Source organism: Triticum aestivum, chromosome 6B (genome assembly GCF_018294505.1).
Source record: "Triticum aestivum cultivar Chinese Spring chromosome 6B, IWGSC CS RefSeq v2.1, whole genome shotgun sequence".
NCBI lineage: Eukaryota > Viridiplantae > Streptophyta > Magnoliopsida > Poales > Poaceae > Triticum > Triticum aestivum.
Window position 1 is genome coordinate 623,606,104 of NC_057810.1, and position 12,557 is coordinate 623,618,660.

Below are 12,557 nucleotides of genomic sequence, written 5' to 3' on the forward strand. Positions count from 1 at the left end.
GCCTCGGGCATCCCCAATCTTGAGCTCTTTCCTCTCTTCCTTTTCCTCATATCGAGACATCCTCGATTAGACACTTCATCCACACAAAACTTCAACAAAAAACTCGGTAAGATCCGTTAGTATAATAAAGTAAATCACTACTCTAAGTACTGTAGCAAACTAATTCATATTTTTTTGCAATGTAGTTACTGTAATATAACTTTTTCATGGCTTAATCCACTGATAGAAATTGATAGTTTCATCAAAACAAGCAAACTATGCATCAAAAACAGAAACTGTCAAAAACAGAACAGTCTGTAGCAATATGAACATTCACCATAATTCTAGTACCCCAAACATTCTACCAAAATTAGGAAAAATAAAAAAAATTACATCAAGACAGTGCAAAAGGAATCAGAACCGTTTAACGTTCCAGTTAAAAATGTAAAATTGCGCATTACAGCCAAAGTTTCTGTCCTCCACCGTACTAACCAACAAGCATTGTAAACATCCTAAAGGAAAACCTTGGCACATTATTTTTATAATACAATGGAATTGTACAAGGGGATAATTATTTTTGATGAAAAGTTTCTGTAATTAAGATTCACAAAGTTTCCGTGAGCATGAACAAAGTTCAAGGCTAGCTTCCACTTCAACAATGCTTGTCTCTCTCACTTTCACTTTCCTTTTTGAAAAGTTTTTCGGTTCCCTCTTTATTTTTTTGTTTTAAAACTATATAAAAGCACTCAACAGAAATAAATGACTATCTAAAACTTCCGGGTTGTCTCCCTGGCAGCACTTTCTTTAAAGCCATTAAGCTAGGCATATAGTGCTCAAGTAATGAATCCACCCGGATCCCAAGGTATATCAAAGCCAATTTATTTAACAATGATTTGTAATTTAGTAGTGAGCACAAAGTAACATATATCAAGCAATGACGAAGTCTAACTCTCTTCCTATGCATCGGCATGTCATAAAAGAACAATTCATGCACACATAGTAAAGGCCAACGCATAGTATAGACAGTTTCTTGCAATTCTATCGTGTGGGAAACATAGAGAGGTGGAGATGTAGTTCCTCTCTCATAATAATTGCAAGTAGGAGCAGCAAGCATATGCATATTATATTCATTAAAATTATCATGTGCAACGGTAAAAGGAAACCCATTAATATAATCCTTAATAAGAACAAACTTCTCCGATATAGTGTAGTTGGGAGAATTCAATAAGATAATAGGACTATCATGCGTTGGTGCAATAGCAACAATTTCATGTTTAACATAAGGAACTATAACAAGTTCATCTCCATAAGCATAATTCATATTGGCATCTTGGCCAAGAGCATAGCAAGCATCATCAAAAAGGGATATTTCAAGAGAATCCAAGGGATCATAACAATCATCCTTCGGTAAGCACGAAGGGGAATTAAACAATGTATGAGTTGAAGAGTTACTCTCATTAGATAGTGGGCACGGGTGATCAATCCGCTCTTCCTCCTTTTGTTCTTCGCTCTCCTAATCATCTTTTTCATCCAATGAGCTCACAGTTTCATCAATTTCTTCTTCCATAGCTTCCTGCGAAATATTAGTCTCTTCTTGGACGGCGGAGAATTTCTCAATATATAGTTTAACATAGGCATTAGAAGCATAATTATCATAACAATATTCAAGTATGGCAAAATTTTCAGATTTGTAAAGAGTAGCATCATACTTTTCAATCAAAGAAGCAATTTCATAAGCACCCTTGAAAGCAACAAATTTTTCAATTTGTTGAACATCATAGTAATTATAAACACCCTTAGCATACGAAGATATGATTTCATTATCAATAAACTCACATTGGTAGGGAAGGTGTTTCTTAGGGTTTTCAGAACAACAAGTAACATCATATATTTCACATAAATTCCGAGCATAGCATTGCAAACGTTGAATTTGATCCCATAATAGTTTCCCTTTTTCAGATATACGGTGTAGCACATAACAAGCATGCTCATCTAAAGGTTTTCCCTCAACTAAGCTAGTTGGGGTTTCAACACGAGCATAAAGGGATCGAAGATGTTCCAAGTAAAAAGCTTCAGTAGTGTGATAGATTTTGAGTGGTTCTTCAACCATTGGTGTAGTAGGTACAACTAATTTTTTTTGGTATTTTTCGTTTCCTACCCATAACTAAAGATAGAAAACAACTAAGAAAAGCAAATAAAAATTACTTAGTGATAAAGCAAAAAAGCACACACGAGAATATTCACCCCACGCTATGACTCCCCGGCAACGGCGGCATAAAAAGGTCTTGATAACCCGCAAGTATATGGGATAGTTGTAGCCTCTTTCGATAAGCAAAAGTGTCGAACCCAACAAGGAGCTAAAGGTAGAACAAATACTCTCTCAAGTCCTATCGGCCACTGATACGACTCTACGCACGCTTGACGTTCGCTTTACCTAGAACAAGTATGAAACTAGAAGTACTTTGTAGGTGTGATAGGATATGTTTGCGAGATAATAAAGAACACGTAAATAAAAAGTAGGGGCTGTTTAGATAAAGATGCAATAAAGCAAATATAGCGAGTGTGTAAAAGTGGTGGTAGGAGTTGTGGAATTGTCCCTAAGCAATTGACTACTTTACTAGACCGATAGCAAGTTTTATGTGGGAGAGGCCACTGCTAGCATGTCATCCCTGACTTGAAATTCTATGCACTTATGATTGGAACTATTAGCAAGCAGTCCGCAACTACTAACGTTCATTAAGGTAAAACCCAACCATAGCATTAAGATATATTGGTCCCCCTTCAATCCCGTATGCATCAATTTCTATGCTAGGTTGAAGCTTCTGTCACTCTAGCCCTCCAATACATGGTCCTATCAACATACAACTAACCCAATGGTGTGATCCATGCGCGCTCTCATATGATGGGCGCCATAGGACAACAACATAACCACAAGCAAATTAAATCAATAATAGCAATTCATCAACCACTAATAGGACAACGAAAATCTACTCAGACATCATAGGATGGCAACACATCATTGGAAAGTAATATGAAGCATAAAGCACCATGTTCAACTAGAGGGTACAGCGGGTTGCGGGAGAGTGGACCTCTGAATATAGAAGGGGAAAGGTGATGGAGATGTTGGTGAAGATGACGGCAGTGTTGGTGAAGATCACGATGATGATGATGGCCCCCGGCAGCGCTCCGGCGCCACCGGAAGCAGGGGGGAGAGGCCCCCTTCTTCTTCTTCTTCCTTGACTTCCTCCCTAGATGGGAGAAGGGTTTCCCCTCTGGTCCTTGGCTCCCATGGCTTGGGAGGGGCGAGAGCCCCTCCAAGATTGGATCTATCTCTCCGTTTCTGCGTTCTATAATTCTGCGCTGGCACCGTTTTCTTTATATATGGAGATCCGTAACTTCGATTGGATTGAAACCTTTGCCCAGATTGTTTTCCAAAAATTAGCTTTCTTGCGGCCAAAGAAGGGCATCAACCGCCTTACGGGTGGCCCACGAGGGTGGGGGCGCGCCCACTTTAAGTGGGCATGGGCCCCTATCTCGTGGCCACCTCGGGCATCGTCTCGCATTGATTCTTCCTCCCAAAAATCACAAATATTCCAAAATAATTCTCCGTCCATTTTTATCCCGTCTGGACTCCGTTTGATATGGGGTTTCTGCGAAACATAAAACATGCAACAGACCGGAACTGACACTGGGCACTGGATCAATATGTTAGTCCCAAAAAAAATAGTATAAAAAGTTGCCAAAAGTATATGAAAGTTGAAGTTGCTTCACCTAGCGGTGCTTCAAGGACATATGCTTTCTTGGCAGCTATGAGGATGATCCTCAAGTTTCGGACCCAGTTTGTATAGTTGCTACCATCGTCTTTCAGCTTGGTTTTCTCTAGGAACGCGTAGAAGTTGAGGACAACATTAGCGTGGGCCATTTGATCTATAAGACATATTGTAAAGATTTCAGACTAAGTTCATGATAATTAAGTTAATCTAATCAAATTATTTAATGAACTCCCACTCAGACAGACATCCCTCTAGTCATCTAAGTGATACATGATCCGAGTCAACTAGGCCGTGTCCGATCATCACGTGAGACAAACTAGTCATCATGGGTGAACATCTTCATGTTGATCGTATCTTCTATACGACTCATGTTCGACCTTTCGGTCTCTTGCATTCCGAGGCCATGTCTGTACATGCTAGGCTCGTCAAGTCAATCTAAGTGTTTTGCTTGTGTAAATCTGGCTTATACCCGTTGTATTCGAACGTTAGAATCTATCACACCCGATCATCACGTGGTGCTTCGAAACAACGAACCTTCGCAACGGTGCACAGTTAGGGGGAACACTTTCTTGAAATTTTATGAGGGATCATCTTATTTATGCTACCGTTGTTCTAAGCAAATAAGATGTAAAACATGATAAACATCACATGCAATCAAATAGTAACATGATATGGCCAATATCATTTTGCTCCTTTTGATCTCCATCTTCGGGGCGCCATGATCATCATCGTCACCGGCATGACACCATGATCTCCATCATCATGATCTCCATCATCGTGTCTTCATGAAGTTGTCTTGCCAACTATTACTTCTACTACTAAGGCTAATGGTTTAGCAATAAAGTAAAGTAATTACATGGCGTTATTCAATGACACGCAGGTCATACAATAAATTAAGACAACTCCTATGGCTCCTACCGGTTGTCATACTCATCGACATGCAAGTCGTGATTCCTATTACAAGAACATGATCAATCTCATACATCACATATATATCATTCATCACATCCTTTTGGCCATATCACATCACACGGCACATGCTGCAAAAACAAGTTAGACGTCCTCTAATTGTTGTTGCAAGTTTTTACGTGGCTGTTATAGGTTTCTAGCAAGAACGTTTCTTTCCTATGCCAAAACCACAACGCGATATACCAATTGATATTTACCCTTCATAAGGACCCTTTTCATCGAATCCGATCCGACTAAAGTGGGAGAGACAGACACCCGCTAGCCACCTTATGCAACTAGTGCATGTCAGTCGGTGGAACCTGTTTCACGTAAGCTTACGTGTAAGGTCGGTCCAGGACGCTTCATCCCACGATGCTGCCAAAACAAGATAAGACTAGTAGTGGCAAGTAAATTGATAAAATCGATGCCCACAACAAACTTGTGTTCTACTCATGCATAGAAACTACGCATAGACCTAGCTCATGATGCCACTGTTGGGGATCGTTGTAGAAATTAAAAAAATTCTACGCATCACCAAGATCAATCTATGGAGTAACTAGCAACGAGAGAGAGGGGAGTTCATCTTCATACCCTTGAAGATCGCGAGTCGGAAGTGTTGCAAGAACGCGGTTGGAGGAGTCGTATGCGTAGCGATTCAGATCGCGGCCGAATCCGATCTAAGCACCGAACAACGGTGCCTCCGCGCTCAACACACGTGCAGCCCGGTGACGTCTCCTACACCTTGATCCAGCAAGGAGGAGGGAGAGGTTGAGGAAGAGGGCTCCAACAACAGCACGACGGCGTGGTGGTGATGGAATGGCAGTTCTCCGGCAGGGCTTCGCCAAGCTCTTGCGGAGGAAGAGAGGTGTTGGGGAGGGGAGGGGCTGCGCCTTGGATGTGGTGCTGCACCCCTCCCTCCACCCCTCTATTTATAGGGAGAAGGAGAAGGGGGCCGGCCCCTCTAGATGGGATCTAGAGGGGGGACAGCGACCAAGGGGGGCGCCCCCTTTAGGGTTCCCTCCCCAACCCTAGGCGCATGGGCCCTAGGGGGGGTTGGCGCCCAGCCCACTTGGGGCTGGTTCCCTTCCACCTACAGCCCATAAGGCCCTCCGGGGCAGGTGGACCCACCCGGTGGACCCCCGGAACCCCTCCGGTGGTCCCGGTACAATACTGGTACACCCCCAGACATTTCCAGTGACCGTATGATGACTTCCCATATATAAATCTTCACCTCCGGACCATTCCGGAACTCCTCGTGACTCTGAACAACATTCATTAATCACATACAAATCTTCCTTATGACCCTAGCATCATCGAAACATAAGTGTGTAGACCCTACGGGTTCGGGAATCATGCAGACATGACTGAGACAGCTCTCCGACCAATAACCAACAGTAGGATCTGGATAACCATGTTGACTCCCACATGTTCCATGATGATCTCATCGGATGAACCACGATGTCGAGGATTCAAGTAATCCCGTATACAATTCCCTTTGTCAATCGGTACGTTACTTGTCAGAGATTCGATCGTCGGTATCACAATACCTCATTCAATCTCGTTACCGGCAAGTCACTTTACTCGTTCCGTAATGCATGATCCCGTGACCAAATACTTATTCACATTGAGCTCATTATGATGATGCATTACCGAGTGGGCCCAGAGATACCTCTCCGTCATACGGAGTGACAAATCCCAGTCTCGATTCGTGCCAACCCAACAGACACTTTCGGAGATACCTGTAGTGCACCTTTATAGCCACCCAGTTACGTTGTGATGTTTGGTACACCCAAAGCATTCCTACGGTATCCGGGAGTTTCATGATCTCATGGTCTAAGGAAATGATACTTGACATTAGAAAAGCTCTAGCAAACGAACTACACGATCTTGTGCTATGCTTAGGATTGGGTCTTGTCCATCACATCATTCTCCCAATGATGTGATCCCATTATAGATGACATCCAATGTCCATAGTCAGGAAACCATGACCATCTGTTGATCAACGATCTAGTCAACTAGAGGCTTACTAGGGACTTGTTGTGGTCTATGTATTCACACATGTACTAAGGTTTCCGGTCAATACAATTATAGCATGAACAATAGACAATTATCATGAACAAGGAAATATAATAATAACCATTTTATTATTGCCTCTAGGGCATATTTCCAACAGTGAGGTTGGTGATGTATCCGTCGTAGTTGGAGCCCTCCATGCCCACCACAACGTGGTTGTGGCGCCAGGGGTTGGCGGCCACCCGTACTGATACCGAAGAGTGCGACTCTGCCTCGCTGACATCTGCCGCGGCCTTCTCCTCCCTATTCCTTGCACGACGGACACACCACGCCATTGCCTCAGCAGATGGGTGACGGGGGACCTCTGAGTCGAAGCGCCAACGAAGGGGCATCACATCCGCTACGACTTTGGGATGCTAGACGACCGCACCGCATCCATTGAGGCAGCGGCGACACGCCTCACGGATCGAAGTGCCATTTGAGGGGACACTACAGATTCCCACTAGATCGAGTCCAACAGTTGTTGAGCATTCTCCTTGCAGCCGTGGTGGCGCACAATGCGAAAGACCATCTTCTCTTTGGGCGTGACTAGGATGAGGTCCCAGTCCCTAGATCGGGTGACGGTGGACTCAGATGCGCTGCCCGTGATGCCAGAGATCACTCGATGGGTGTTTAGAGGCAGAGCGGAATGGAGTGGCCAGGGTTTTGTCCGCGGAGCGAATATATGTGGGTTTGTGCTGGGCCAGCATGGGCTGGATCCGACATGGTTGACGCGCTCAGCACGCTCGGGCATCCCGATATTCGCCTATGATTTGGAATAGATATGAGCGGCGTCAGTCAGCCCGGGCATTTAGGACCGGTATGAGATGTCCATTCGAGTCATTTTTTTACCGGTCAGTGACCGGGCCGCCCGCCCAGGCGTATAAGTGTGTTTGAGGTGCCCGACTATAGATTCTCTAATGCTACAAATTATCCAATGTGTGACTACAATATCCTAACCTAACAACCTATCAAGACCTCGCATGCAAATTTTAATTCTCTGTACACATATAGGATTTCGCAAAAACTATTTGGCAAACATTAGGATTTTAGTCTTAGCACCGAACGACTAGCACACCCTCTAATCTTGATCCTATGGTGGGGACTGAACGCGCGGTTGAGAAGCGGGGTCGAAGCATAGGGCAAAATAATTATTCTTTTCCCGACTTGCGGAGTCCAACCACTTTGCTCATGATAGACCGGGACCACATAAAATTGGTCAACTCCTTAACGCTGCTCACTGGAAACCTCCGCCTACACAATAAATCTCATATCGGAAACTGTCGTGCATCATTAACTCTACGCTACATGATTCGATTTTGGGATCCACACCACCCCCTCTTCCACATTCCTCATTGTTTCTCTCTTTTGCGCTTGGTCATAGATGGAGCTGTTTGCGGCGAGTCCGCGGACGAATTTCTCGACGGTGGAGATTCTCAGCTAGGGTTGCCAAAAGCGAAAGGTGAGCACCATCCACTACTCAAGCGCATTTACTCATGATTTCCCGATAGTGGAGACCCTAGTCTTTTCTATTATGTTGCTTCGATGAGCGAGGGGAGGAAGAGGGGACTTAACGGTGGTGTGGATCACGCGGCGGTGTGGATTTATTCCAGCCATGTCCTTGAATTCAATGTTATTTTGCAAGTTCTATTTCATGATGCATGTGATAGGAGAAGAGCGGGGCTTTACCAGGAGGGAAGGGATCTAGTACTACAGATTTACTCGGGCGAAACAATTTTTATCCGCTCTGTTCAACCCTTATATGTGATTTGTGTTACAGGAGAGGATTGGCCGCAAACTATGAGATTTCTGGGGTCGATTTTTTATTTTCCCCCAATACCCCTGATGTACATTTATTGGGATGGATTTTTGAAAATATCCCATACCTCTCTTGCCCATTTTATTAATGATTTTTGAGTTGAATAGGGCAGCTCTAATCGATTTGCGGAGGATAGGTTCGAATCCCTGGAGGTGACCCCTTTGTGTATTGAGGTCATTTATGTTGCCACTATTTGAAATTCCGGCTAAAAATAACCATATTGTTATAATTTCTACCGAAACTTTGAGGGCAGTTGCAGCAAAAATTACATGACACTTATAATTTGTCCCAAAATTACCAAGGGAATCCGAGCACAATTCGAATCCCTCGACATGACCCCTTTGTGGAACTACTCCATTTTGTACCATAGTTACCATATGCCGTTGATTTTCCACCTTCTAGCAAAATTACCAATATTGTCACAGTTTCACACCATTTTTGTTCAAGTCATAGTAACCTTTTCATAGTTCAACTCTCATACATGCATGCTACTTTTTTTTTCCACACACACCATATAATAATGAATGTGTTCCAAGCGTTTGGTCGGGGGGTAATTAGAGCTCAGAATGGGAATTGAAGGGGTATGAGACTTGAGAGTCCAACTCCCACCATTTTATTAACAGGTGAGAGGCTGGGTCTTGGAAGGGATTTTCTTTAGCGATTGAATCTTAACCCTTCATCATGACTTGCATTCATTTACCTTGTCTAGTGCCCCGTCAACTCCCACTAACCAAACAATATATATTATCATCAATTTTTCACAAATAGTTCCTATCATGCACCAAACTGAGTATTGGGAATAAAATGACTCCTCCCATGTGTAATCTCAATACTACTCCCTACTCTAAACTCCCATTCCTCTTCCCAAATATTGCCAACCTAGTCGACAATGCTACAAGTTTTTTCTATCTTCTTTTAATAAAAGGGGTTCTCCCATTTCTTTAATAGAAACCATTTAGAGTTTTTCACAAACAGAGCAACCAAAATAAACCTATTGATAAACTAGACTACCGCACCATCCACCACAATAGTCTGCAACAAGAGAATGGGATACATCCCATCTCTCACCCATTCATCATCCAACTTACCAAGAACACATGCATCATCAGAAACTACATAAACTGACTCCATGTTACCACAAGTTCTAAAAAAATTAAAGGAGGGGAAGACTAGGATATGAACAACATCTACAAGGGAGATAAGAGGTGTAGACTAAAAGCACAAACTGCTCAGCAAAGAAGTGCAGATCTTCAAGTAGCTTTGTAGGATGGCGGTAGTTGCAGGACCCCTAGTTAAACTTCATTTCTTCCATCAACCACTTATAATCTAAAGCACTCTAGAACATCATCCTTTAGTAGCATTAAAGGCCTCATTTTTTACTCGCTCGAACAACCTTATACCTCACATCAACTCCTTTTGCCTTTCCTGGATTATCTGTAATATTGATGAAGAGATGATTAAAGCACAACATCTATGAAGAATCAAAAAAGGATCCAGTACCCTCCTTCCTCCAAATAAAATTTCATTTCTATAATTGCATATATACCAAAGTATAGTAGAAATCCATAGAGAAAGCAACTTTTATTTTCTTTACCATATTGAGCAAGCCTAGAATTAAATAGAGTATTCATATTAGTAGGAGTATTTTTCATTCTATGTGGAGTTTTATGCGCGTTCCATTTGTGTAGTTATTTAAACATTTTTATGTAGTTATAGACCGCAAGATGCAAGATATTAATGAAGTACACACTGCATTTCTGTGACCTTAGTAGTGCTCTAGGTCCTTGGTTCGACCCCTGGTGGAAGCGACGTATAAAAATTTCTGGTATTAAGGGTTGGCATGCGTTTTCCTCTCAGCTTGTCTTCTTTCTCTTATCTTCCTCCAACGCTGACCTAGGCGCTTGGTATGGTGCACCTCACCCTTTCGCCCTCCCCAAACCGTTCTCTGGTCCCCTGCCATCTAGGTCTCCCTCTAACCCATTGACTTCTCTAGATCCAATTAGCATCTGATTCCACACCATGTGCGAACCAGTCAAGATGAGAATCCCCTCCACCACTAACATTGTATCCACCCAGGCTTCAGCTCGGTCTTATCAGCAACACAGCGCCTTGCTGCCACTCACCATAGTTTCCCCTTCTCCGCCTTGGATCTATCTCTCCTTCTTCTCTCCTTAAATTGAATGACCCAAATTTTGTTACAAAGTAACTTACATATAGTAAACATATTTTTCATATAGTTGATTTATTAACTATACTTAAAGTACACAACAAACCTAATCGTTAACATATCAATGTAGCAACATCGTGGATATCACAGAATAGCATGAATTTTATTACTCCAACAAGATGTTGTATGCAAAATTTGTGCTCGCATATATCATCATCAAACACCAGCTATCGGTGAGTTTAGTTCTCCATGATGCAATTTGCTAGGTTTCGAATATGCGATATTTTCAGGAAATGAAATCCTTATATATGCTCAATTTTTCATGATTTGGTGCATGTTATAGGTTGTGGATACATTTCTGTTGGTTGGTCCACCTCTTACTAGGATGATACATCGATGTTAGCATATATTAGTTTTATTTTTTATGTGCATGTACTTAGAATGTACCAACACATTTTGCATATTATTTACAATTTCCATGTCCCCTATGCAGTTTATTATTGAGTTAGTTCTAGCAATGTCTTGCTGGCAGTCTGCACCTGCTGATATTATTTGTGATATTGGGGAGAGTCTTTTGGATAGTAATGGCCACGACAGCTATGTCGCTATGAGATATGTATGTTCTCTTTGGAGGTCAGCCATCTCATCTTATCAAAGGCTTTTTGTTCGAGCACATCGATGGATTGTTCTTGAGGAGATCAATGAATTCAGTGATTGCGCTGTACATCGGGTATTGGTTAATCTTTCAACTGGACGGATGGTCAAGCGTCGCATTCCTCTTTTGAATGACCATGTTTATGTTGGATCTTCGGATGGACTACTGATTCTCGTAGAAAAAAGTGAACCTTACTTTGTCAAACTATGGGAGCCATTCACGGGCTATCTTGTGCAATTTGCAGCCGGCATCATCCATCAGCAGCCTTCTCATTTTGCCGTCGAGACTCACGGTGTCCCTAGATTGTTTCATGCCCCTGGAGGTTTACGCAACCCTCAAGTCATGTGTTATGATGTTAGTAATGGAAATATGGAGGTTCGATTTGGTGATATGCCAGTTGAGCGTGTAGCAAGTATGACTGCATATAAGAGTGATGTGTTTGTACTTTTCCATAATCGTCAGTTGTTTAAGATAACCGGGGCTGGTCATGAGATGCATGGAGAATTCATTCTGATCCACGAGGCTCCAACACTTGCACCTAGTGCAATGACACACTATTTGGTAGTATCTGGAGGAGGCAACCTTCTTATTGTGGTCATTGGCATTGCAGAGATCCTGATTTTTTGTGTTGATGTTGACTTAAGGACCGCTGTCCGTATCTATAATATTGGTAGCCAGGCACTTTTCCTTAGTAACACAAGGTGTATCGCTGTTAATGCCGAAAATTTCCCAACTGTCAAAGAAAACTGTGTATATCAAGCATGCATCTCTGGATATAGTGGGCCATGTGGAATTTATGAGTTCAGTTTGACGAGGCCTCGGAAGCGTAAGATTTATCATCAATCATTTGCCAATGAAGTAACCTACGCTCTTGGGGGAAGGCCCTTAAGCATGTGGCAGGTCCTTATACACTACTGTTTATTCAGAAACAAGTGTAGGAGGCCACTATCCCAGGTGTAAGGATTAAGTTGGGTAATAAATCAAGGTTGTGGCAGTACTGGGCAACTTTATTTTTACTTATCTATGAGGAGTGAAGTGAACATGTATTGTTGTCATTATACTGAATGTTGCTACTTAGTTATTTGTTTTAGTTATTGACCATTTCTAAGTTTAATTTATATGCATGCTTTTGATGTTCATAGTAACTCATACTTTTGATACATA

The 12,557-nt window shown here is 42.4% G+C and overlaps 1 protein-coding gene across 1 annotated transcript; it reads left to right on the forward strand.

Moving 5' to 3' along the window:
* Positions 1–8,095: 8,095 nt before the first annotated feature.
* LOC123139479 (uncharacterized) lies at positions 8,096–12,353 on the forward strand. The gene is made up of 2 exons (XM_044559274.1): positions 8,096–8,214; positions 11,232–12,353. The coding sequence occupies exon 2, from the start codon at positions 11,256–11,258 to the stop codon at positions 12,351–12,353; it is 1,098 nt and encodes a 365-aa protein (XP_044415209.1). The 5' UTR covers positions 8,096–8,214; positions 11,232–11,255.
* The last annotated feature ends 204 nt before the right edge of the window (positions 12,354–12,557 follow it).